General features: G+C 30.1%; 4 protein-coding genes across 8 annotated transcripts in view; 2 read left to right on the top strand and 2 right to left on the bottom strand.

The window, feature by feature from the left end:
* Window positions 1-22,120, bottom strand: part of LOC119602750 (nucleolar protein dao-5) — a 54,460-nt gene extending 32,340 nt beyond the window's left edge. For 3 of the 4 annotated variants that reach the window (XM_037954438.1, XM_037954440.1, XM_037954442.1), the window contains exon 1: window positions 21,571-22,120. The gene's annotated coding sequence lies outside the window, so the exon portion shown is untranslated. Of the gene's footprint in view, window positions 1-5,380; window positions 5,623-21,570 lie in introns of those variants that run through there. The other variant, XM_037954439.1, reaches the window with a different exon arrangement.
* LOC119602752 (alpha-tocopherol transfer protein) lies at window positions 10,420-14,978 on the bottom strand. Of its 2 annotated transcripts, none has more exons than XM_037954445.1 (6): window positions 14,625-14,978; window positions 12,933-13,092; window positions 12,773-12,854; window positions 12,403-12,687; window positions 12,207-12,343; window positions 10,420-10,680 (listed from the first exon to the last, which is right to left on the bottom strand). In XM_037954445.1, the coding sequence occupies exons 1-6, from the start codon at window positions 14,707-14,709 to the stop codon at window positions 10,557-10,559; spliced, it is 873 nt and encodes a 290-aa protein (XP_037810373.1). In that variant the 5' UTR covers window positions 14,710-14,978; the 3' UTR covers window positions 10,420-10,556. The 2 variants fall into 2 exon arrangements, with proteins under 2 accessions (XP_037810373.1, XP_037810374.1); XM_037954446.1 differs by having other exon boundaries at window positions 10,427-10,680; window positions 14,812-14,978.
* Window positions 19,841-21,548, top strand: LOC119602751 (protein will die slowly). Its single transcript, XM_037954444.1, has 3 exons — window positions 19,841-20,472; window positions 20,533-21,158; window positions 21,217-21,548. The coding sequence occupies exons 1-3, from the start codon at window positions 20,226-20,228 to the stop codon at window positions 21,403-21,405; spliced, it is 1,062 nt and encodes a 353-aa protein (XP_037810372.1). The 5' UTR covers window positions 19,841-20,225; the 3' UTR covers window positions 21,406-21,548.
* Window positions 22,121-22,513: 393 nt separating the features above from the next.
* Window positions 22,514-25,573, top strand: LOC119602755 (ATP-binding cassette sub-family F member 1). Its single transcript, XM_037954450.1, has 2 exons — window positions 22,514-23,690; window positions 23,749-25,573. The coding sequence occupies exons 1-2, from the start codon at window positions 22,664-22,666 to the stop codon at window positions 25,368-25,370; spliced, it is 2,649 nt and encodes an 882-aa protein (XP_037810378.1). The 5' UTR covers window positions 22,514-22,663; the 3' UTR covers window positions 25,371-25,573.
* The last annotated feature ends 348 nt before the right edge of the window (window positions 25,574-25,921 follow it).

Raw genomic sequence — 25,921 nt, 5'->3', positions numbered from 1 at the left:
ACAATGAGAAATATAAAAGAAAACAAATTAAGGGTTTTTCCAATTACTATATAGTTTTTTAGTGAAAATGTTACATTATTTGTCTGGCCTTAAGTGCTAGTGAACTTAACTATTAAATAAATAACAGAAACTAAATTATTACCCAAATGCTAAATAGTATGTAATAAAAACAACTAAAAAACTCTACGTTACAATACAAAAACTTTTCAACAAACTTGCCTGGTAAACGAAAAAACCCTAAACTATAAGAAAAACTATTTAGTTTTTATTTTGTTTCTGTTTTCTTAAGGTCATTGTATTAACCTAAAACTTTTAAGGGCTGCAATAAAGGACATTAAAGACAAGCAATGTTGCCAAAAAAAGGAAAGGAACTATAATTTATGTTATAGCTACATTAACAATAAAGACTATTTAGCGGTTTTTAAATAATTGCTTAGACATCATTTTCTCTGTTGTTTTCATTGCTCTAGTAATGCTCATTGTTTAATTTGATTTATTTGTGTGTAATATTAAATAATTGTTAGTTTATGTCTAACAATTTATTTTTGCTTTTTTGTTTGCAATTTTTCTAAGTCTAAAGGTCTTTTTCATTATTTGTTATAAGAAGGTAAATAGTACTTAATAACAGGGTTAACTAAATGTTACACTTTTTCTCTTACTCTCTTTTAAAGAACATGTAAACAAAGTGCTGCCCATTTGTAAACAAAACTATTTAAAGAATTTGGCATCACTCTTTGGTTAAATGACAATACTAGTAATATTCTAATGATCATATCTCTGTTATTTTAAAACCGATTTTGTTGATTTTTAAAACACATATTCTTAAACCCATGAATCATATTTTTGTATACAAATTATCTAACAAGGTTTAGAAATCCTTCAGTTTTTAAGGAAACTAAAATTTGTTCATGAATGTTTGGTTCTTAAGCTTATAACTCAGACATTAAAGCCCATTTTCTTAAACCAAATTTTCACCCCCAAAATAAACACCCTTTTCTTTTCTTTGCAAATAACCTCTAACTTAAACTTTCTTTCAACTTAAATGCCAAAGGAATTTTTCATTTTTTTGTTACATCCATTTGTTAAACGTGTGTATAACTTCCTTGAAATTGTTGGTAATCATTTATAACTAAAGAAAAAAGTTTTTTTTTTTTGCCACAACTTTTCTAATGTTTATTTTTTTTCATGTACATCGCGTGTCTTAAAATTTTCATTTATATAGTTGTTGACTTAAATAATGGGTCTAAACAATGTTAAAGGTTTGCTATTCCTTTCTGTATAAGGCGGTTTTTGTAATGGATTTTTTGTTTCTTGTTTTTAAGATTCTTTGATATTAAACGCTGAATTAGCATAATAAAGAGTTTGAAATAGGAAGAAACTGAAAAAAAAGGTTTGAAGTTTTAGTTTGAATAATCTAAAACGTAGAGAAAAAAATCTAAGCAGCCAGACTGTCTAGAATGTCGAAAAAAAAAACATGTCTAACCAAAACGAGACATTTTATAAAAACGAAACATAAATTAAATGATAATATTCAAGAGATTTGAGACAATTTATAACTTTAAGTAAAGAAAGTAAGGAAATTTTTTAAATATTTTTAAGAAAATCTAAGATTTAATGTAAAAAACTCTAAGATTATCGTAAAATTTAAATTTATTAAATTTCCTTATTAAAACGCTAAAAACTTTACTAAATAGTAAAAAACCTATTAATCTGATAGTTTTCCATAGCCAACTAATAAAAATTAACCACGGTAACTCTTTGCTTTGTTTTGATTAGAAAAAACAAAGCTACCAGATGTTAAGTACACTGCTTTAGTATTAAAACAAAGCTATCAGAGGAAACTTAATGAAAAATAATGAAATTTTTGATAAATTAACCAAAATTCTATAAAATTTTAAAATTAAATATAAAGAAAATTTCTAACATTATTAAACATGTTTCCTAAAAATTCTTTATAATTTAAAACAAAACAAGTTTCTTATAAACTTCTAGTTTAATTTTTAGTTTATTTTAAATACAACCTAAATATGTAACTATTTTCTTAAACTAATTTCCAACTATGTTAATATGAAACTATAAACTTTATGCTCAAAATTATAATAATAACTTGCATAAAGTTTTCGCTGTAACCTTTTAACTTTAAGGAGGAACTATTGGAAACACAACTGAAACAAACTAAACAGCAAATAACAAAAACTTTTGGTTTATTTTCTAGTTAAAATTCAATAAATTACAATATTTTTGAGGACGATTCAATGTTTCTAGGTTTTTCATTTAAATGCTATAATAACACCCTACATAAATTGGCAAATAAAGAGTACACATCAAATCAAAATTTTAAGTTTTGATATAAGAAATCTAGTTAGTTAGTTAGTTAGGTAGTTAGTTAGTTAGTTAGTTAGTTAGGTAGTTAGTTAGTTAGTTAGTTAGTTAGTTAGTTAGTTAGTTAGTAGTTAGTTAGTTAGTTAGTTAGTTAGTTAGTAGTTAGTTAGTTAGTTAGTTAGTTAGTTAGTTAGTTTAGTTAGTTAGTTAGTTAGTTAGTTAGTTAGTTAGTTAGTTAGTTAGTTAGTTAGTTAGTTAGTTAGTTAGTTAGTTAGTTAGTTAGTTAGTTAGTTAGTTAGTTAGTTAGTTAGTAGTTAGTTAGTTAGTTAGTTAGTTAGTTAGTTAGTTAGTTAGTTAGTTAGTTAGTTAGTTAGTTAGTTAGTTAGTTAGTTAGTTAGTTAGTTAGTTAGTTAGTTAGTTAGTTAGTTAGTTAGTTAGTTAGTTAGTTAGTTAGTTAGTTAGTTAGTTAGTTAGTTAGTTAGTTAGTAGTTAGTTAGTTAGTTAGTTAGTTAGTTAGTTAGTTAGTTAGTTAGTTAGTTAGTTAGTTAGTTAGTTAGTTAGTTAGTTAGTTAGTTAGTTAGTTAGTTAGTTAGTTAGTTAGTTAGTTAGTTAGTTAGTTAGTTAGTTAGTTAGTTAGTTAGTTAGTTAGTTAGTTAGTTAGTTAGTTAGTTAGTTAGTTAGTTAGTCCATTCGTTCGGTTGTTTATTGCGTTCCTTTCCTAAACTTAACTCTTTGGCTCTAAAAAGACCACCTAATAATTATAAAACATTCTTTCAAAAATTCTGCAACAGTATACCAAACTAAAATAGTTGTGATGAAAGGGAGGGCGAAAGACCTTAAACAATAACAAGAGGTTGCCACCTCCATCAAAAAATAATCATAGACAAGAATAATTGAAACTCAATATCGAAAAACCTCCTCACTAAAACCCCCAAAAATCTTAAGAAATTATTAAGCAACAAAATATAAAGTTGTGTTTGGTTTGATGTCAACATTACTATCATACCAAAACACCCCCTTAAAGCGAAAAAAATACCGGCTATCAGACATGTTGCACAGGACATATACATGATATTTTTTTTCGTCTTTTATGTATAAAAAATAAAGTTTTTTAAGTTATTATAATTTCTAAATAAAAAATGCTTTCTTTTGAAAATTGTAGCTATAGTGTTAGTAGGAAAGGACTATACTTAGGAAATACTTGCTAAAAATTGTCTTTCCAGGATAATAAAAAAGAAGAAGGAGAGAAAAAAAAAACAATAGAAAAAAGTTATTTTTGAGGTTAACATGCCAACCGGCTCAAACAATGTGAAATGACAATAAAATAACACATACACACATAATAAATAAAAACAGTAAAAACAATTTAGCGGTTTTTTGAAAGTTCATAAGTTCGAAATTGTTTAAAGTTGCTCTTTTTCCACAGATTTAAAAGAAGAAATGTTTGGAATAACTTGAATAAGCAATTTAAATAGTTTTTAAGTAAACAATTTAAATTCGAAAATTCGAAATTGTTTAAAACAGCTAAAATTGAAAAAAATTACTAATTTAGAAGTAATTTTACATATTAAACTAAAAATGTAGACATTTTAAGCCATTTTTTAAATTTCGAACTTAAGTTCGAATTTTCGAAATAGTTAAAAATTTCACATTTTCATAAGATTTCAAGCTAGAAATGTTTAAAATAACTTAAATATGCATTTTAAATATTTTTAAGTAAAAAATTTCAATTCGATATTAAGTTCGAAAATTCAAAATTAGCCAAAACTGCTTAAATTCATTAAAATTGCTAATTTATGATGAAATTAGCATATTAAACTTAAAATTTATTAATTTTAAGTCGTATGTGAAATTTCGAATTTAAGTTCGAATTTTCGAAATTTGTCAAAATGTCTAAAATTGATTTAAATTGCTTATTTGTAAGGAATTTAGCATATTAAACTAAAAATTTATAAATTTTTAAACATATTTCAAATTTCGAACTTAAGTTCGAATTTTCGAAATTGTTAAAGTTTGCAGATTTTCCTAAAATTCTTAACTAGAAATGTTTTAAACAACTTTAAAATGGAATTGAAATAGTTTTAAGTAAAAAATTTCTATTCGAACTTAAGTTCGAAAATTCGAAATTTTATGATAATAAAGAATTTTACAAAATTTTCGAATTTTCGAAATTGTTAAAGTTTGCAGATTTTCCTAAAATTCTTAACTAGAAATGTTTTAAACAACTTTAAAATGGAATTGAAATAGTTTTAAGTAAAAAATTTCTATTCGAACTTAAGTTCGAAAATTCGAAATTTTATGATAATAAAAAATTTTACAAAATTGTCTAAGTTTTCTTTAAATTTCTTGAATTTTTAATGAATTATTACAAATTTCTAACAAAACCTACTAATTTCCGACAAAAAGTAGGCAACACTTTTTCTTCACAACATAACGGTATACACAATCATAATAAAAGAAAGCTAGAAAACAATAACAATAATAGAAAAAATACAAAAGAAATGGCAAAATGTACAAGAAGAAGTAAAGAAATTACTTTGCATACAAACAAACAAACAAACACGCAAAGAAAATAGACAGACATATTAAAATAGTTAAAAGTAGAAGGAAAAGAAAAGAGAGGAAAAACGTTTTTTTTTTTTTTTTTTTTTTTGTTATTGTTATAAGAAAATATTTATAAATGTACGAGTGTAGTCATGTACAAATAACGGTTTGTGTAATGTTATGTTTAAGAGATCTATAACACTTTGTTATTGTTCATAAGGCAAAGAGAGAGGGAGAGGTTAGTTTTGTCTATGAGAAGAAAAAAACTAGTAACTACAACAACAGCTAACGGAATATATAGGATAAAGGGAAGTTATAGTTAAAGTCAAAAGAAACAAAAAACAAAACTAATGCTACAATTAATTGTGGCAAAATATTTCGTGTTTTTTTTTTTGTAATTTTTTGGGGAACAAACTTAGAATTATGAGTAATTTGTGGGTGGCTTACGTAATGTTTTGTTATGTTAAACATTTTTAATGAAAAAAGAGTTTAAATAGAAATTTCTGTAACCTACTTTAAGGCATATAGTTTAAAGTTGACTAATTGGTTAGTTTTTTTGCAAACACTTGTTTAAATTTAAATAAAATTGCTAAAAACACTCTTAAAGATTTTTCAAATTTTATAAAATTTTCTTTAAAATTTCAATAATATTTTGATTTTTTTCTTAATTTTTTTTCACAATTTTTTCTGTATAAAAAAACTTTTATTGTTTATTTTTGTTTTTTTTTTTTATGAATTTTATTAGACCGTTTTGCACGACATTTAACTGCGAACTAGTCGGTCGTTAGACTTTTGCTCTAGGCAACTTTTATTGAAGCTTGCTTTTAACAATAGGACCAGAGGCAGAGACAGAACAGAACAAAGCGGTTCGTTTGTAACAATTAAAAATGTATGCTCAAGCTGGCTCGAACTTGGGGGGGTCATAGACATGTTGCAAGTTCCAAGGAAGGTTAAAGGTTTTTGTTTTAAAGACAAATATTAAATTAAGGGAACATTTTAATTAAACAAAACTTGTTGTTAAGGAAAACTGTTATACAGATTTCTTGAACAAAATGTTTTTCTATTTAGCTAGAAAAAACACTTAAACTTTGGATTTTCTCTAAAAAAACAGTTATACACAAAATTTTCTCCTTTCAAACTGTTATACAAAAACGTTTTTATAAGGAAAACTGTTATACACAATATTATCTTAAGAAATAACAGTTATACACAAAATTTTCCCTAGAAAAAAACTGTTATACAGAAAATTTTTTATAAGGAAAACTGTTATACACAAAATTATCTGTAGAAAAAACTGTTATATTTCAAAATTTACATACACAAAATTCTATGTAATTTTCTACAAGAAAAAACTGTTATACAGAAAATTTTCTATAAAAAAACTGTTGTATGCCAAATGCTATGTACAAAAAACTGTTATACTTAATATTTTCTATAGAAAAACTGTTATACATAAGATTTTCTCAGTTCTAGTTCATTTCTAGTTTATTTCTAGTTCAGTTCTAGTTCAGTTCCAGTTCAGTTCTAGCTCAGTTCTAGTTCAGTTCCATTTCAGTTCTAGTTATATTCTAGTTCAGTTCTAGTTCAGTTCCAGTTCGGTTCTAGTTCAGTTCTTGTTCAGTTCTAGTTCAGTTCTAGTTCAGTTCTAGTTCAGTTCTAGTTCAGTTCTAGTTCAGTTCTAGTTCAGTTCTAGTTCAGTTCTAGTTCTAGTTCAGTTCTAGTTCAGTTCTAGTTCAGTTCTAGTTCAGTTCTAGTTCAGTTCTAGTTCAGTTCTAGTTCAGTTCTAGTTCAGTTCTAGTTCAGTTCTAGTTCAGTTCTAGTGTCAGTTCTAGTTCAGTTCTAGTTCAGTTCTAGTTCAGTTCTAGTTCAGTTCTAGTTCAGTTCTAGTTCAGTTCTAGTTCAGTTCTAGTTCAGTTCTAGTTCAGTTCTAGTTCAGTTCTAGTTCAGTTCTAGTTCAGTTCTAGTTCAGTTCTAGTTCAGTTCTAGTTCAGTTCTAGTTCAGTTCTAGTTCAGTTCTAGTTCAGTTCTAGTTCAGTTCTAGTTTCAGTTTAGTTCAGTAGTTCAGTTCTAGTTCAGTTCTAGTTCAGTTCTAGGTCAGTTCTAGTTCAGTTCTAGTTCAGTTCTAGTTCAGTTCTAGTTCAGTTCTAGTTCAGTTTTCTAGTTCATTTTCAGTTCAGTCTAGTTCATTTAGTTCAGTTTCTAGTTCAGTTCTAGTTCAGTTTCTAGTTCAGTTCTAGTTCAGTTCTAGTTCAGTTTCTAGTTCAGTTCTAGTTCAGTTCTAGTTCAGTTCTAGTTCAGTTCTAGTTCAGTTCTAGTTCAGTTCTAGTTCAGTTCTAGTTCAGTTCTAGTTCAGTTCTAGTTCAGTTCTAGTTCAGTTCTAGTTCAGTTCTAGTTCAGTTCTAGTTCAGTTCTAGTTCAGTTCTAGTTCAGTTCTAGTTCAGTTCTAGTTCAGTTCTAGTTCAGTTCTAGTTCAGTTCTAGTTCAGTTCTAGTTCAGTTCTAGTTCAGTTCTAGTTCAGTTCTAGTTCAGTTCTAGTTCAGTTCTAGTTCAGTTCTAGTTCAGTTCTAGTTCAGTTCTAGTTCATTCTAGTTCAGTTCTAGTTCAGTCTAGTTCGTTCTAGTTCAGTTCTAGTTCAGTTCTAGTTCAGTTCTAGTTCAGTTCTAGTTCAGTTCTAGTTCAGTTCTAGTTCAGTTCTAGTTCAGTTCTAGTTCAGTTCTAGTTCAGTTCTAGTTCAGTTCTAGTTCAGTTTCTAGTTCAGTTCTAGTTCAGTTCTAGTTCAGTTCTAGTTCAGTTCTAGTTCAGTTCTAGTTCAGTTCTAGTTCAGTTCTAGTTCAGGTTCTAGTTCAGTTCTAGTTCAGTTCTAGTTCAGTTCTAGTTCAGTTCTAGTTCAGTTCTAGTTCAGTTCTAGTTCAGTTCTAGTTCCAGTTCTAGTTCAGTTCTAGGTCATGTTTAGTTTCAGTTCTAGTTCAGTTCTAGTTCAGTTCTCGTTCAGTTCTAGTTCAGTTCTAGTTCAGTTCTAGTTCAGTTCTAGTTCCTTCTAGTTCAGTTCTAGTCAATTCTAGTCAGTTTAGTTCAGTTCTAGTTCAAGTCTAGTTCAGGTTTCTAGTTCAAGTTCTAGTTCAGTCTAGTTCAGTTCTAGTTCCAGTTCTAGTTCAGTTCTAGTTCAGTTCTAGTTCAGTTCTAGTTCAGTTCTAGTTTCAGTTCTAGTTCAGTTCTTAGTTCAGTTCTAGTTCAGTTCTCGTTCAGTTCTAGTTCAGTTCTAGTTCAGTTCTAGTTCAGTTCTAGTTCAGTTCTAGTTCAGTTCTAGTTCAAGTTCTAGTTCAGTTCTAGTTCAGTTCTAGTTCATGTTCTAGTTTCAGTTTCTAGTTCAGTTCTAGTTCAGTTCTAGTTCAGTCTAGTTCAGTTTAGTTCAGTTCTAGTTCAGTTCTAGTTCAGTTCTAGTTCAGTTCTAGTTCAGTTCTAGTTCAGTTCTAGTTCAGTTCTAGTTCAGTTCTAGTTCAGTTCTAGTTCAGTTCTAGTTCAGTTCTAGTTCAGTTCTAGTTCAGTTCTAGTTCAGTTCTAGTTCAGTTCTAGTTCAGTTCTAGTTCAGTTCTAGTTCAGTTCTAGTTCAGTTCTAGTTCAGTTCTAGTTCAGTTCTAGTTCAGTTCTAGTTCAGTTCTAGTTCAGTTCTAGTTCAGTTCTAGTTCAGTTCTAGTTCAGTTCTAGTTCAGTTCTAGTTCAGTTCTAGTTCAGTTCTAGTTCAGTTCTAGTTCAGTTCTAGTTCAGTTCTAGTTCAGTCTAGTTCTAGTCAGTTCTAGTTTCAGTTCTAGTTCAGTTCTAGTTCAGTTCTAGTTCAGTTCTAGTTCAGTTCTAGTTCAGTTCTAGTTCAGTTCTAGTTCAGTTCTAGTTCAGTTCTAGTTCAGTTCTAGTTCAGTTCTAGTTCAGTTCTAGTTCAGTTCTAGTTCAGTTCTAGTTCAGTTCTAGTTCAGTTCTAGTTCAGTTCTAGTTCAGTTCTAGTTCAGTTCTAGTTTCAGTTTCTAGTTCAGTTCTAGTTCAGTTCTAGTTCAGTTCTAGTCAGTTCTAGTTCAGTTCTAGTTCAAGTTCTAGTTCAGTTCTAGTTCAGTTCTAGTTCAGTTCTAGTTCAGTTCTAGTTCAGTTCTAGTTCAGTTCTAGTTCAGTTCTAGTCAGTTCTAGTTCAGTTCTAGTTCAGTTCTAGTTCAGTTCTAGTTCAGTTCTAGTTCGTTTAGTTCAGTTCTAGTTCAGTTCTAGTTCAGTTCTAGTTCAGTTCTAGTTCAGTTCTAGTTCAGTTCTAGTTCAGTTCTAGTTCAGTTCTAGTTCAGTTCTAGTTCAGTTCTAGTTCTAGTTCAGTTCTAGTTCAGTTCTAGTTCAGTTCTAGTTCAGTTCTAGTTCTGTTCTAGTTCAGTTCTAGTTCTGTTGTAGTTCTGTTCTAGTTCTCTTCTAATTCTGTTCTAGTTCTGTTCTACATAGTTCGTTGCAAACATTATATTTTTGTTAATTTTTTTAAAAGTTTTATACAAAATTTTCTTTAAAAAATTTAATACATATTCTTTTAAAAGAAAGAAAAGAAATATGTACAAGCAATATACAACAGCATAATTTTGACGATTATAACAGCTCAACTGGAAATGCAAATTAACACACTCATCACTTTGCCTCTCTGCTATCATAATTTCTCTTTTTTTTCTTATTTGCTTTGGCAACTTTTTGTTCGTTTCTTTTTGCTAACGACAATGTGCAAAAAGCCATTATTATGGACCAAGTGCACTTCCTGTTCCTATTTGAAGTTGATATTGCAACAGAATACAACAATGAAACAGGAAAAAAACAACAACAATCATGTAAAAAATTAAAAAAAAGCAAAATCCTTTAGGATTTTTTCTTTTTTGTATTTATGTAGTTGACTTTATTCTACAATATTTGCATTTGTGTGGGTGTTTATACATATTTTTGCTACAGCTTTTGTTGTTGCTGTTAGTCAGGCAACACAACATTTATGTTTAGTCATGATAAACTCTTTTTTGTTTACTTTGTTTTATTCTATTTGGCTCAATATGCAAATAAACACTAAGACACACACATTTAATAACTCTCTCTTAGCCGCTGTGTATCTCTCTCTCACTTTATTACAAACATTTACAACTTAACTAAAGCATAAATAATTTAGCACATAAAAGTAAAATACATATTAAACGTTTTATAAACACTCTCTGTTCACACTAGCTACGGAATAGGGAATTCAAATATTTATTAAATTCAATCAATTTTCATTTCAGTGTGAACATAACTTTATCAAATACTCAAAGGGGGGTTTATGTTGATGGATGTTGTAAGACAGGGAAGAGAAAGTGGAGTACATGGAGTATATGCTGCATAACTCTTATTTAAATTATGCCTGTAATCGTTAGTTTCTTTGCATTTCCACTGGCAAGCCATATTTTTTAAGTATTTAAAATATTTCAAAAAGGTCCTTATGTGTTCCCAGCACTTTTGCCAAGTCATTAATCACAGTTTAATAATCAAACATATTTATGGCAAAAAAAAACGATAAGCAAAATTTTCAAGTGTTGAAAACAATTTGCAGAATCATTTTCTACTCAAACAACAAATGTTTTGTTTATTTTACTTTAAAACAAAATCCAAAAAAAAGAACTACAAAAAAAGAACAAAAACATATGCATAAAACTAAAGATTTAATCAATTTCCAAAGTTTTTAAACTTTGTGTCAGATCGGGGCTTTTGGCAGATTTTTCAGTAGATTTTAAAGGTTTTTTAGATTTATCCATTTGCCATCTGGAAGGATCCATTAGGTAATCCCTGTAAATAAAATAAAACTGATTAGAAAACTATTCCGTTCTATTTCTGTTCTAGATGCGTTCTAGTTGTGTTCTAGTTGTGTTCTAGTTGTGTTCTAGTTGTATTCTAGTTGTGTTCTAGTTGTGTTCTAGTTGTGTTCTAATTATGTTCTAGTTGTGTTCTAGTTGTGTTCTAGTTGTGTCCTAGTTGTGTCCTAGTTGTGTTCTAGTTCTGTTCTAGTTCTGTTCTAGTTCTGTTCTAGTTTTGTTCTAGTTCTGTTCTAGTCTTTTCTAGTTCTGTTCTAGTTCTGTACTAGTTCATTCTAGTTCTGTTCTAGTTCTGTTCTAGTTCTGTTCTAGTTCTGTTCTAGTTCTGTTCTAGTTCTGTTCTAGTTCTGTTCTAGTTCTGTTCTAGTTCTGTTCTAGTTCTGTTCTAGTTCTGTTCTAGTTCTGTTCTAGTTCTGTTCTAGTTCTGTTCTAGTTCTGTTCTAGTTCTGTTCTAGTTCTGTTCTAGTTCTGTTCTAGTTCTGTTCTAGTTCTGTTCTAGTTCTGTTCTAGTTCTGTTCTAGTTCTGTTCTAGTTCTGTTCTAGTTCTGTTCTAGTTCTGTTCTAGTTCTGTTCTAGTTCTGTTCTAGTTCTGTTCTAGTTCTGTTCTAGTTCTGTTCTAGTTCTGTTCTAGTTCTGTTCTAGTTCTGTTCTAGTTCTGTTCTAGTTCTGTTCTAGTTCTGTTCTAGTTCTGTTCTAGTTCTGTTCTAGTTCTGTTCTAGTTCTGTTCTATTTCTGTTCTCGTTCTGTTCTAGTTCGTTCGAGTTCTGTTCTAGTTCTGTTCTAGTACTGTTCTAGTTCTGTTCTAGTTCTGTTCGAGTTCTGTTCTAGTTCTGTTCTAGTTCTGTTCTAGTTCCTGTCTAGTTCTGTTCTAGTTCTGTTCTAGTTCTGTTCTAGTTCTCTCTAGTTCTGTGCTAGCTCTGTTCTACTTCTGTTTCTACTTCTGTTCTACTTCTGTTCTACTTCTGTTCTACTTCTGTTCTACTTCTGTTCTAGTTCTGTTCTAGTTCCTGTTCTAGTTCTAGTTCTGTTCTAGTTCTGTTCTAGTTCTGTTCTAGTTCTGTTCTAGTTCTGTTCTAGTTCTGTTCTAGTTCTGTTCTAGTTCTGTTCTAGTTCTGTTCTAGTCTGTTCTAGTTCTGTTCTAGTTCTGTTCTAGTTCTGTTCTAGTTTTTTTCTGTTCTAGTTCTGTTCTAGTTCTGTTCTCGTTCTGTTCTAGTTCTGTTCTAGTTCTGTTCTAGTTCTGTTCTAGTTCTGTTCTAGTTCTGTTCTAGTTCTGTTCTAGTTCTGTTCTAGTTCTGTTCTAGTTCTGTTCTAGTTCTGTTCTAGTTCTGTTCTAGTTCTGTTCTAGTTCTGTTCTAGTTCTGTTCTAGTTCTGTTCTAGTTCTGTTCTAGTTCTGCTCTAGTTCTGTTCTAGTTCTGTTCTAGTTCTGTTGTAGTTCTGTTCTAGTTCTGTTCTAGTTCTGTTCTAGTTCTAGTTCTCTTCTAGTTCAGTTCAAACTATACCTTTTCTCCTCCAACTTTTGCATCCAAAACGCCTTCAATTCCTTTAAACTACCCGCCTTACCACCATATTCCAAAGGCAGCATTTCACGTGGAAAATATTCATAAGGAGTATCAGCATTAGGCAAATGAAAATGTATCTAAAGCAAAACATTCAACCATTGACATAAAATCCATTTTCTTTCTTTTTCGTACTTACCAATTTAAAAACTTCACTTTTCATAAATGGCTTAATAACCGTCAACACTTTATCCAAATACGAAGGACTATTTAAAACATGTATTTGTCTGATGCGCACTGGATGTGCCTCCTGCACAAATTTCATATAAACACGTAAAACTGAGAGGACAGTCTTTGTTAAATGCCGCAAACTATAGCCGGACATATCAAAAATGGGAACCTCGCCATCATCAGGTTCATCGTTGATGGCAAAACGACAGTCGGACATCATAAAGAATACTTTGATGGAATCAGTAAAGTTGAACTGGGTTAAAGTAAAGTGGAAAAAAAATTGCAAACATTTTCTTGTTTTTTTTTTTTTTTTTTCTTTTTGTGAACAAGACACTCACCTTGTCTGCATCATGGTCGATTAAACGATAAATAAGCAGTTTATAATTGTCGGGTGTTTTGCCGGGGAGTGGTATGAGGTCGCTGTAAAGATTTTGTGTGTTTGTTGTATTAACTAGTTTTGTTTTTTTTTTTTTAATTTTTCTCATGTTTTGAACTTACGCCACTTGCAGTAGTTTCTGTGAACTCTCATCTAGAGGATCTCTTTTCAAAAAAATTTCACTGTGTTTGTTGCGCAATTTAAAATTAAATTCCAGCAAACGTTTGGCCCCATCCAAATCACCATTCATGGAGTGAATGAAACGTTTGAGGAATAGTTTATCTAGAATTTTTTGTTTTTGGAATTTAAATAACATGGATGGTTAAAACCAGAATTTGAAGAGAAAACCCCAAAGAAAATTAGGTCGGAAAAAATAAAAAAAATATGTTTGATATAAATTTTTGTCTGACATATAAATTTATGTCTGACATAAAAATGAATGTCTGACATAAAAATGTATGTCTGACATAAAAATTTAAGTCTGATATAAAAATTTATATCTGCAATTTAAATTTATGTCTGACATAAAATTATGTGTGACATAAAAATTTATGGCAGGCATTAATCGTATGTCTGACAATCAAATTTTATAAAAATATCTTAACAAATTTATGTCTGACATAAAATTTTTTTTAAAAATTTATATATATTTATGTCTATCATAAAAATATCTACAGAAATTTACGACTGTTTTAAAGCTTTCTATAGAAATTTATGTCTGACATAAAAATGTCTTAACAAATGTATGTCTGACATAAAAATGTCTTAACAAATATTTATATTTATGTTTGACATAAATATTTTTTTTAATTTATGTATGATGGAAAAATTTATAGAATTTTATGTCTGACATAAAAATGTCAGACAATGTCATTTTGTTTCAAATTATGTCTAATGGAAAAATCTCTAGAAATTTATGCCTTAAAGAACAATTCCTACAGATATTTATGTCTGTCATAAAAATGTCTTAACAAATGTATGTCTGACATAATTTTTTTTTAATTTATGTATGATGGAAAAATTTATAGAATTTTCTATGTCAGACATACATTTTTGTTTTAAATTATGTCTAATGGAAAAATCTCTAGAAATTTATGACTAAAGAACAATTTCTATTCTGAAATTTATGAAAATTATGTCTGACCTAAAAATGTCTTAACAAATTTATGTCTGAGATTAAAATGTCTTAACAAATTTATGTCTGACATATTTTTTTTTAATTTATGTATGATGCAAAAATTTATAGAATTTTATGTCTGACATAAAAATGTCACACATACATTTTTGTTTTAAAGAAAAATTTCTATAGAAATTTATGTCTGACATAAACAGAAAACTATCCAGAGAATTAGACAAAATTCTTAAGTAATTTATAATTGTTAGACAAACGTCTATAGATATATTGATTATTCAGTTAGTTATGCCTGATTGATAGTAATATTTACTTTAAATAAAATGTATAAATTTTACATTAACATTTTATTACAAAAAAAATTCCAACAATTTAAACAACTTGTAATATTAAGCACTTCAAATAACTGACGTACATTAAAATAAAATTTATTATTTTATATATTAAAAACAAATAAAAAAAATTAATTATTCAGCACAAAATTTTTGCAATGTATAAGTAGGTATGTATTTAATTTGTCTAAATACTATAACTGCTCACAAAATAACAACTTTAATATTAATTTCAGCAACAATGTAAATTTATATTTAACACAACAAAATAAATTTCTTTTTCAATTAGCACTTGAAAAAAGTAGTAAACAAAATATTTTTTTGAATATGGAAAATATTTAAGAAAATACCTATATTTTGAGGCAATTGTGGTTGGGTTTTCAACCATGTTTCTAAAGCTAAAATTTGTTCTTCTAAACCGGGTTTAACCACCATATTGTTATAGAAATATAATAATTTTTGAATTTTAATTAAACTATAAATAAATTGATATAATTTTTATTGGCAAAAAAAAACTGTCTCCGTTTTAAAAACAACCTTAACGTTTTAAGTCGCGTTTCCAACTGAAACGTGCTTAGTTTATTTGAGTATTAAAATCCATACACAGCTCAAGCGCAAAGCGATTTTTTTTTATTATTATTTTTAACATAATATTGTTGTTGTTTTTTAGTTATAGCTTTAGGCTTTTTAATTATTTATGCAGTTGATATTTTTATAACTTGATGTACACTGAACTCTTTTTTGTAATAATTCTATAACAATTTTAGAATAAAAGTTCTAAAAAAAACTAAAAACCCGTTTTTTTAAATGAGAGAAGATAAATATGCCGAGTTAAATATATTTGACGTATTTTCTTTCTTACGTCAAAACATATTTACAAATATGTTTTAAATTGGGACATATCATAAAGATTACTTGAGATTTGTGACATAAAGCTTCACTTTTGCAAAATTTTCCTAAAATCACTCAAAGACTTAATATTAATTATTTATAAATTTTGAAAAAAATGTTTAAAAATAGATAAAATTAATTTGTAATGAAAATAACTTAAAATTTTTATTGAGGGGTCAATTCCCTTCAAAATGATATATATCACGTCCTGTCATCTTTTCCACTTTGGGCAAATTTTCCAAATTCTCTCAAAGACTCAATACTAATTATATTATCTTCATTAATTTTTTTTAAACCTTGACTTTGCGACTTTATTTATGGCAAATGAAGGCAAAGTTTTATGAAATTTTGTAAGAAATATTAAAAATTCATGTTTGGAATATTAATTATTGTTTATTGCTTAATAAAGTCAAATTTTAAACTAAAACTACTGTAATTGTTTGTTCCAATCCAACATATGTATTTGTTTACATTTGAAATGCCAAATTTAAGCTTTGTTTTGATTGCTTTGTTTACATTCGTTTGCAAGGGTCACTGAGCAAAAAAACAGAACGAAACTTGGCAGCACTGGTTTAGTGTTTGTAACATAAACAACAGAAATACAGAGAAACTAACATTTATTGTTATTTTTCATAACATTTATGTTTATTTAACATTTAAATGTTATATTTATCTATAAATTAACCCTAATTATTGTTAATGTAATATTTTCTTTAGCAATTACTTATTTAACTTGTTACCAATCATCATATCTAAACAATCATAAAATTAATATAAATGTACATTTTTATGACCACATTTTCACAATAAAATTTTAAGAAATAATATTTGTTTTTTATTACAACAAAAAAGTAACAACAAAAACTATTTACAAACCAACAAAATTTCTTGCAACAATCTTTTAAAAGTGCACATCAAAATAATGACCGGACCGACTGTCTGTCTATTGTAGTAAAATTAAAAAAAAATTGCAAAAAAAAAGGAAGAAAAATAAACGCCATAAAATTTTCAATAATATTACATGTTTCGATGGTACCTATGGGTTGCAAACTATAGACAGTTAGTAAGTAAGTAGTGTCATGTGTGTGTGTTTGTTAATGATGGTTCCAGTGATGTGTGCAACATGGTGCTAAATAGCAGGGATGGCAAGTCAAATTTGTGATAAAAATTATAATAAACGAAGCAAATTTATAGCTGACACAAAAATTTCAAAAGAAATTTATAGTTGACCAAAAATTGTCAAAGGAAATTTATGTCTGACAGAAAAATGTCAAACTAATTTTATGTCTGTCCTAAAAAATTTTTTAGAAATTTATGTCTGATAGAAAAATGTCTTAAGAAATTTATGTCTAACGGAAAAAAGTCTTTAGAAATTTATGTCTGACAAAAAAAATATCTTAAGAAATTTATGTCTGACAGAAAAATGTCACAAAAATTATGTCAGAAACATTTCTTTACAAATGTACGCTTGACTCAAAAATAGCTTAAAAAATATGTCGGAATAAAAAATGTCAAAGAATATTTATGTCTAACAGAAAAATATCAAAAGAAATTTATGTCTGATAGAAACATATCAAACAAAATTTATTTCTGATAGAATCATATCAAACAAAATTTATGTCTTACAAAAAAAAATGTCTACAGAAATTTATTTCTAAAAACAATATTAAGAAATTTATGTCTGACAGAAAAAAGTCTTAAGAAATTTTAAAGATTTGTCTGACATACAAATGTTTATAGAAATGTATGTCTGACAAAAAAAATGTCTTCAGAAATTCGTGTCTGACACAAAAACGACTAAAGAAATGTATGTCTGATAGGAAAATGTCTTCATAAATTGACGTCTGACAGAAAAATGTCTTCAAAAATGTATGCCTCCCAGAAAAATTTCTAATGACATATGTATGTCTGACAGAAAAATGTCTTAAGAAATTTAATCTTTAGAAATTTATATTTCAAATTTTTTTTTTTACAAATATTTTAAATTTTAACCAAAAACTCAATCTTCTTAACTTCTCCATCTCTGTTAAGTAGTGTACCACTTTCCTATACATATAGCATTGGTTTGTCGGGATATTAGTGCAGCCGGAGAAGAGGTGGTAAACAAATATGAATTGCTAGCAAATGAGTTTTGAGGTTGGCAAAGAAGTAATAAAAATGAAAAAATGTGGCAAAGCTCGCGCTGAGGGCTTTAGTTTATTGCACAATTTATAATAGTAGAGTGAGAGAAGAGGTTATTGACTTATATTTCTTTTATTTATCTTTTTTGTTTTTTTTTTTTTTTTGCTTTGGGCATATACATAATTAAAGGTTTAAACTACTGGTATAGATTTGTTAATATCAGCACTCAAAGCACACTGAATGGAATTAAAAATTAGAAAAGATTTTTTTCATTCATAGAATAATTTATAATTTTTGTAAAGAAATAAATAAATATTCATCAAAAGATTTTGTTAGGTTTTTAACAGGTTGCCAATGCAGTGTATTCTGTAGTCTAGTCTATAGTTTAGTATAAAGTTTAGCCTATAGTCTAATCAAGTGTAAAGTCTAGTCTATAGTCTAGTCTACAGTCTAGTCTATAGTCTAGTCTATAGTCTAGTCTATAGTCTAGTCTATAGTCTAGTCTATAGTCTAGTCTATAGGCTAGTCTATAGTCTAGTCTATAGTCTAGTCTATAGTCTAGTCTATAGTCTAGTCTATAGTCTAGTCTATAGTCTAGTCTATAGTCTAGTCTATAGTCTAGTCTATAGTCTAGTCTATAGTCTAGTCTATAGTCTAGTCTATAGTCTAGTCTATAGTCTAGTCTATAGTCTAGTCTATAGTCTAGTCAGTCTATAGTCTAGTCTATAGTCTAGTCTATAGTCTAGTCTATAGTCTAGTCTATAGTGTAGTCTATAGTGTAGTCTATAGTGTAGTCTATAGTCTAGTCTAGTCTAGTCTATAGTCTAGTCTATAGTGTAGTCTATAGAGTAGTCTATAGTCTAGTCTATAGTCTAGTCTATAGTCTAGTCTATAGTCTAGTCTGTAGTCTAGTCTATAGTCTAGTCTATAGTCTAGTCTATAGTCTAGTCTATAGTCTAGTCTATAGCCTAGTCTATAGTCTAGTCTATAGTCTAGTCTATAGTCTAGTCTATAGTCTAGTCTATAGTCTAGTCTATAGTCTAGTCTATAGTCTAGTCTATAGTCTAGTCTATAGTCTAGTCTATAGTCTAGTCTATAGTCTAGTCTATAGTCTAGTCTATAGTCTAGTCTATAGTCTAGTCTATAGTCTAGTCTATGGTCTAGTCTAGTAGTCTAGTCTAGTCTATAGTCTAGTCTATAGTCTAGTCTATAGTCTAGTCTATAGTCTAGTCTATAGTCTAGTCTATAGTCTAGTCTATAGTCTAGTCTATAGTCTAGTCTATAGTCTAGTCTATAGTCTAGTCTATAGTCTAGTCTATAGTCTAGTCTATAGTCTAGTCTATAGTCTAGTCTATAGTCTAGTCTATAGTCTAGTCTATAGTCTAGTCTATAGTCTAGTCTATAGTCTAGTCTATAGTCTAGTCTATAGTCTAGTCTATAGTCTAGTCTACAGTCTAGTCTATAGTCTAGTATATGGTCTATTCTATAGTATAGCCTATAGTCTAGTCTATAGTCTAGTCTATAGTCTAGTCTATAGTCTAGTCTATAGTCTAGTCTATAGTCTAGTCTATAGTCTAGTCTATAGTCTAGTCTATAGTCTAGTCTATAGTCTAGTCTATAGTCTAGTCTATAGTCTAGTCTATAGTCTAGTCTATAGTCTAGTCTATAGTCTAGTCTATAGTCTAGTCTAGTCTATAGTCTAGTCTATAGTCTAGTCTATAGTCTAGTCTACAGTCTAGTCTATAGTCTAGTATATGGTCTATTCTATAGTATAGCCTATAGTATAGTATATGGTCTATTCTATAGTATAGCCTATAGTATAGTCTATTGTCTAGTCAATAGTGTAGTCTATAGTCAAGTCTAAAGTCGAGTGTATAGTTTAGTCTTAAGTCTAGTTTATAGTTCATTCTATAGTTTAGTCTATAGTCTAGTCTTTAATGTTGTCTATAGGCTAATCTTCAGTTTAGTCTATAGTCTACTCTATAGTCTAGTCTAGTTTATAATATAGTCTCTACTCCAGTCTATAGTCTGGTCTACAGTCTAGTTTAGTCTGTAGTCAAGCCAGAAATTAATTTGGTACTTTAAAAACTATAAAAGTACTTTTTTGTTATTAGTACTATTTCAAAATTTAAATTTTCCATGCTGACGTGAACACAAGTTGGCAACACTTTTTACTGTCAAGCCGCCATAACTTGTGGCCAGAGATACAAGCCGATGCTAAATAATCGGCGGAGTCGGCGGCTTCTGATAAAATATACCGGCGGCAGCTAAAATGTTGCCTAAATCTAATTAAAAATTGGTTTTTATCAGAAAATTATATATATATACGTTTGTTATATAGAAAAGATATCTTTATATTTGTTTGTTAGATAGGAAAGTATCACTATATAAGTATTTTATAGAGAAAATAGTCAATATTACAGTTATTTTTATAAAAAAATGATGGAAAATCGTTTGAATTTGTCTGTAAAAAGTAAAAACTCAGTTCAATTTTTTTAGGTTTTTTAGTCGTCGGCGCGCGGCTGCTAAAATGTGGCGGACGACCTGCCGCCGTCGATTTGAGCCGAGTCGGCTTGTATCTCTGTTTGTGTGTACTGTTTCTGCAAAAAATAAAGAAAATAATAGAAAAGCACGAGTAAAAATAAAAATTTATGAGAAATAACAAAACTTTTGATCAAGTAACAAAAAAATCTGTTTAAATATTTCCAAATTTTAATCATATAATAAATAAAATCATAATTTATTTATTATAATTGCACGCGTGCTAAACGTCATTAGTTGATAGAAATATAAAAACATATGCCTGCAGCGTTAGCAGCAGCAGCAGAAAAAAATTGACAAACAAGCAACAACAAAAAGCACGAGGTTTTGTGTGTAACAATAACATTGTGGAAAAGTGGTTTCAATACTAGAAAAGTTTTTGGAGTTTTTCGTTGAAAATGGTGCCTATAGGACCAGTGCATGGGGGACACCCAGGAGTGCATGCCCCTCAACCTTTGCCTACAGCACCCAGCGGACCAAATACTTTGCAAACTTCTTCATCGCAGGGTAATACTTCCTCTTCGTCGAACAAGAGCTCTTTGTCCATCAAACCCAATTATACTTTAAAGTTTACTTTGGCTGGACACACCAAAGCGGTGTCGGCGGTTAAATTTTCCCCCAATGGTGAATGGTTGGCTAGTTCATGTAAGTTTTGAGAAGGTATTTTAAAAATTTAAGTTTAATTGTTGTTTGTTTCTTCTATAGCGGCTGATAAATTGATAAAAATTTGGGGAGCCTATGATGGCAAATTTGAAAAAACTATTTCGGGCCATAAATTGGGTATTTCCGATGTGGCCTGGTCTTCCGATTCACGTTTGTTGGTGAGTGGCAGTGATGACAAGACCTTAAAGGTGTGGGAATTAAGTTCCGGAAAATGTTTGAAGACCCTAAAAGGTCACAGCAACTATGTGTTTTGCTGTAACTTTAATCCGCAATCGAATCTTATTGTTTCGGGCAGCTTTGATGAATCGGTACGCATTTGGGATGTGCGCACTGGCAAGTGTCTGAAAACTTTGCCCGCCCACTCGGATCCCGTTTCGGCAGTACATTTCAATCGTGATGGTTCTCTGATTGTCAGCTCTAGCTATGACGGTTTGTGCCGCATTTGGGATACCGCCAGTGGCCAATGTTTGAAAACTCTTATAGATGATGATAACCCGCCTGTTAGTTTTGTTAAATTCTCACCCAATGGCAAGTATATATTGGCCGCCACTCTGGACAATACCTTGAAATTGTGGGATTATTCTAAGGGCAAATGTTTGAAAACCTATACGGGCCACAAAAATGAGAAATATTGTATATTTGCCAATTTTTCGGTTACAGGCGGCAAGGTTAGTTAAAATATTGTTTCTTTGGCAAAATGTTTACTTAAATTGTTTCTCTTTCTAGTGGATTGTTTCGGGCAGTGAGGATAATATGGTTTATATATGGAATTTACAATCGAAAGAGGTGGTGCAAAAGTTGCAGGGACACACGGATACTGTTTTATGCACTGCCTGTCATCCCACAGAGAATATAATTGCTTCGGCGGCTTTGGAAAATGACAAAACCATAAAATTATGGAAGAGTGATACATAATTTTATACATTTTTAACAACTAGCTACAACTTAATGTGTATTTTAATTTTAGTTTCTTTTCTTATAATAAGGCTCAAACAAAACAAAAGAAATTTGCATTTCTTTAAAATAAAATTTCAAATTTTCCATAAAATTTATAAAAAAATATCGATAATTTTAACTTACCTTTGTCGTTTATTGAATATTATGAAACAGCTTTGGGGTTGTTTAAGTTTCCGGCGAAGTGAAGTTCCGGCCAACACAAAGAACAACAAACTATTGTTCGCCAACATTTTGTTGAACAAACTTAGCAAATATGAAGATTTTTCTACACATACATTTCAACATTTTATCATAAACACTTGTTTATGCCCGAATAAACTTTCTTCCGGCCACATTGACACACCACTTTTTTTGGCCAAGATTTTTTTCTTAATTTTTTACTTAAACTTGTGTATTTTAATGATTTTTTATTAAAACTTTATATTTATTTATATAAATAAACTCATATTTTTTAATTATTGCACTTTTTTACATATTTTTTCTTAAACAAATTATTTACTTTTGCAAATTACTATAAATTTTGCTTTTTCACACATTTTCTTATAATTTCTATAAATTTTGCTATATATAAGCATGATTTCTTATTAAAACTACTTTATTTCATTTAAACACTTTATTTTTTATAATATTTTCACTATTTGTTAAATTCAATTATGCATTTCCTTGCACTTGTTACAATTGTTTAGCTAAACTGCTTTGGCGCCCATTTTGAAAGCTCAAGTTACAATGAAGGCGTCTGTAGCATTGACAGGCCGTTAGAAAAATTTAAGCTGCCATACTGTTGGAAAATGAAATTTAAATTTTTTTGAAAATTATGAAAAAATCACTATTAAACAAGTTTGAAATAAATATAAATCAAAATTTTAAACATTTTGTTTTCCAAATTAACATAATTTCCTAAAAAATTTGAACTTTATACAAAAACAAAAATTCAAAATATTTTACAAATAACAGTACGGCATCTCTTTAATATATAATAACACTTACCAGCACTACTTTTCGTTGTCAACAACACTCTATTGTGAATTATTTTATGATTGTTTTGACAATTTCATGACATTAGTGCAGTGTGTGTGTGTGATTTCAAAAAAATTGCATACGTCTCCACGTGAAAGTTAAATTCCTTACAAAATTTCACCCTTTTTTACAACAAATTCCCCTTTGTAGTTAGCAAATTACTATTTAAATTATTATTTATTAATACCCACAACCAAACATGTCTAAAAACAAGGCCAAGAACAAGAAAAATCATTTCGATGATGATGAAGATATGGATGAGCAACCACCAGCCAATATTGTAACAAAAAAATCACAAAAGAAAGGAAAAAAGGGTAAACGTGGAGGCGATGACTCCGATGATGATTTTGCTGGCAGTACCAACCGTATAAATGAAGATTTGGAAAGTGTTACTTCAAGTAATAGTAAGACATCTTCGCAGCAGCCAGCGGCCAACCAGAAAGGTAAAAAAGGCAAAAAGGGTAAGAAGGGCAAAGATGATTGGAGTGATGAGGAAGATGAAAAGCCAGCACAACCTGTTAGTAAGAACAATAAGAAAAACAACAAAAAGCAATTAGATTCTGAGGAGGAAGATGAAGAGGTAGTGGCAGCAGTGGCCAAACCGGCAAAACAAAAACAACAACAGAAGAAATCTAAAAAGAATAAGAAAAAAGATGATTTTAGTGATGATGATGAAGACATTGATTTGTTGAAAAAGGTAGCCGATGAGGAGGAAGATGAAGAGGACGAAGAACCCGTGGTCATAGCTAAACCAGCCAAAAAGAACAATAAAAAACAAAAGAAAAATAATAAATTTGAAATGATGAGCGATGACGAAGAAGAACAATTAGAGGAAGCAGAAGAAGAACCAGTAGAAAAAGAGGAAGAAGCACCTAAAGCAGCTGAACCAGTAAAAGAAAAATCAGCTACACCTGAACCTGTAATAGAGGAGAAAATGGAAGATTTAACTTTAGAAGATAAGGAAACCGAAACACAGGAGGAGCCCTCAGAAACTGGCGAAAAAGTTAAGAAAGAAAAGAAAATGACTCACAAGGAAAAGAAAAAATTGAAAAAACAAGAAGAATATGAAAAACAAATGGAAATGATGACCAAAAAGGGTGGTTTGGGTCACTCCGATTTGGATAGCAATTTCACCATGTCTCAAGTGCAGAAAACTGCTGGACAAAAGGCTGCTCTAGAACATGCGGTAGATATTAAAATAGAGAATTTCACCATTTCCGCCAAGGGTGAGTAATCATATTAAATCAATTAGTAAGAAACTAAATTACATTTCCCCTCTTTTAGGTAACGATTTGTTTGTTAATGCCAATCTTTTGATTGCCCATGGTCGCCGTTATGGTTTGGTGGGTCCCAATGGTCACGGTAAGACCACTTTATTGCGTCACATTGCCACACGTGCCTTTGCCATACCACCCAATATCGATGTTTTGCTTTGCGAACAAGAGGTGGTGGCCACCGATAAGACAGCTGTTGAGACTATTTTGGAGGCTGATGTTAAACGCATAAAACTTATGGCCAAATGCAAAGAATTGGAAGATCAATTTTCTGCTGGCGATTTAAGTGTACAAGAAGAACTTAATGATGTTTTTGCTGAACTCAAGGCTACAGGCGCCTACTCGGCCGAGGCTCGTGCTAGACGTATTTTAGCCGGTTTGGGTTTCAGTGAAGAAATGCAAAATAGAGCCACCAACAAATTCTCTGGTGGTTGGCGTATGCGTGTCTCCCTGGCTAGAGCTTTGTATTTGGAACCTACTCTTCTCATGCTTGATGAACCTACAAACCATTTGGATTTGAATGCTGTCATTTGGTTGGACAACTATTTGCAGGGCTGGAAAAAGACTCTGTTGATTGTTTCTCACGATCAAAGTTTCTTGGATAATGTTTGTAATGAAATTATACATTTGGATCAAAAGAAATTGCACTACTACAAGGGCAACTACTCCATGTTCAAGAAAATGTATGTGCAAAAGCGTCGAGAAATGATTAAAGAGTATGAGAAACAAGAAAAACGCATAAAGGAATTGAAGGCTCACGGCCAGTCCAAGAAGGCGGCCGAAAAGAAGCAAAAAGAAGCTTTAACACGCAAACAGGAAAAGAACAAGTCGAAACAGCAAAAGCAGGATGAGGATGAAGGTCCCACAGAATTGCTGGAAAGACCTAAGGAGTACATAGTGAAATTCCGTTTCCCCGAACCTTCACAATTACAGCCCCCAATTTTGGGTTTGCACAATGTTACATTTGGCTTTGAGGGCCAACCTAAACTATTTAAAGATGTTGATTTTGGTATTGATTTAACCAGTCGTGTGGCCATAGTGGGTCCCAACGGTGTGGGCAAATCCACCTTCCTTAAACTTTTGCTCGGAGAACTAGAACCTCAAAAGGGTGAACAAAGAAAAAATCATCGTTTACGTGTTGGACGTTTTGATCAGCACTCTGGTGAACATTTGACTGCTGAAGAATCTGCCGCTGAGTATTTACAACGTCTTTTCAACTTACCCCATGAAAAGGCACGCAAAGCCTTGGGCTCTTTTGGTTTAATTAGTCATGCTCATACCATTAAAATGAAGGATTTGTCTGGCGGTCAAAAAGCTCGTGTCGCCTTGGCTGAATTGTGTCTTAGTGCTCCAGATGTTTTGATTCTTGATGAACCTACAAATAATTTGGATATTGAATCGATTGATGCCTTAGCTGAAGCTATCAACGAATATGAGGGTGGTGTTATTATTGTTTCTCACGACGAACGTTTGATACGTGAAACCGGCTGTACACTGTATGTTATTGAAGAGCAAACCATTAATGAAATTGATGGTGAGTTCGATGACTACCGTAAGGAAGTATTGGATGCTTTGGGTGAAGTGGTCAATAATCCCAGTGTGGTGGCCAATGCTGCTGTATTGCAAGAATAAGTTTTTACGCATTTGTGATTTATGGAAAATGTTATGATTATGGCTTTAGGAAATTTACACGCAAAACAAGTCTTGTTGCAAAGGGGTCTTTAGCAATTGATTTTTTTTTGTAATACTATTTTTATTAAAAGTATCATTTACAAGATTTTTTTATTATTTAAAACAAAAACAAACGAGAAATTAAACAATTGTTAAAGTTAAAACTCAAAAATTAAGAGAAATCTCTGTGAAAAGTGAAGAATTTTTTAATAAAGGTAAGTATTTAAAAGGAAATTAATCAACTTTTGTTCTCAATAAAGAGTTGATTTTACGAAACGTAATATTATCATGAATAACTTATATCATTCTAAATTCAAAAAAAAGTTCTCGTAATTTGTCTGCTATATTAAATTGAATTTAAAACTATTCAATTATTATTAAACTATTTTTTAATTATAATGAATTTAATAAATTCATTATAATTAAAAAAATAGTTTTTGAGTTCATTTAGTACTACAGATAACATAGTTTACTTATTAAATGTCTTTAATGGTAAAATTACAAATAACAGA

Source organism: Lucilia sericata, unplaced genomic scaffold (assembly GCF_015586225.1).
Source record: "Lucilia sericata isolate MDLA Ls3-8-SP2 unplaced genomic scaffold, ASM1558622v1 Contig000251F_arrow, whole genome shotgun sequence".
NCBI lineage: Eukaryota > Metazoa > Arthropoda > Insecta > Diptera > Calliphoridae > Lucilia > Lucilia sericata.
The sequence above is the reverse complement of the archived record's forward strand: the minus strand, read 5'-3'. Positions and strand labels throughout refer to the sequence as shown.

Bases quoted from the DNA above. Each gene is read 5' to 3' on its own strand.
- LOC119602751 (XM_037954444.1), top strand. From the start codon at position 20,226: ATGGTGCCTATAGGACCAGTGCATGGGGGACACCCAGGAGTGCATGCC. The intron at 20,473-20,532 runs GTAAGTTTTGAG...TTTCTTCTATAG, and splicing joins TGAATGGTTGGCTAGTTCAT to CGGCTGATAAATTGATAAAA. The intron at 21,159-21,216 runs GTTAGTTAAAAT...TTCTCTTTCTAG, and splicing joins TTTCGGTTACAGGCGGCAAG to TGGATTGTTTCGGGCAGTGA.
- LOC119602755 (XM_037954450.1), top strand. From the start codon at position 22,664: ATGTCTAAAAACAAGGCCAAGAACAAGAAAAATCATTTCGATGATGAT. The intron at 23,691-23,748 runs GTGAGTAATCAT...CCCCTCTTTTAG, and splicing joins TTTCACCATTTCCGCCAAGG to GTAACGATTTGTTTGTTAAT.
- LOC119602752 (XM_037954445.1), bottom strand. From the start codon at position 14,709: ATGGTGGTTAAACCCGGTTTAGAAGAACAAATTTTAGCTTTAGAAACA. The intron at 13,093-14,624 runs GTATTTTCTTAA...AAAAAATTCTAG, and splicing joins ACAATTGCCTCAAAATATAG to ATAAACTATTCCTCAAACGT. The intron at 12,344-12,402 runs GTAAGTACGAAA...GTTTTGCTTTAG, and splicing joins AAAGTGAAGTTTTTAAATTG to ATACATTTTCATTTGCCTAA.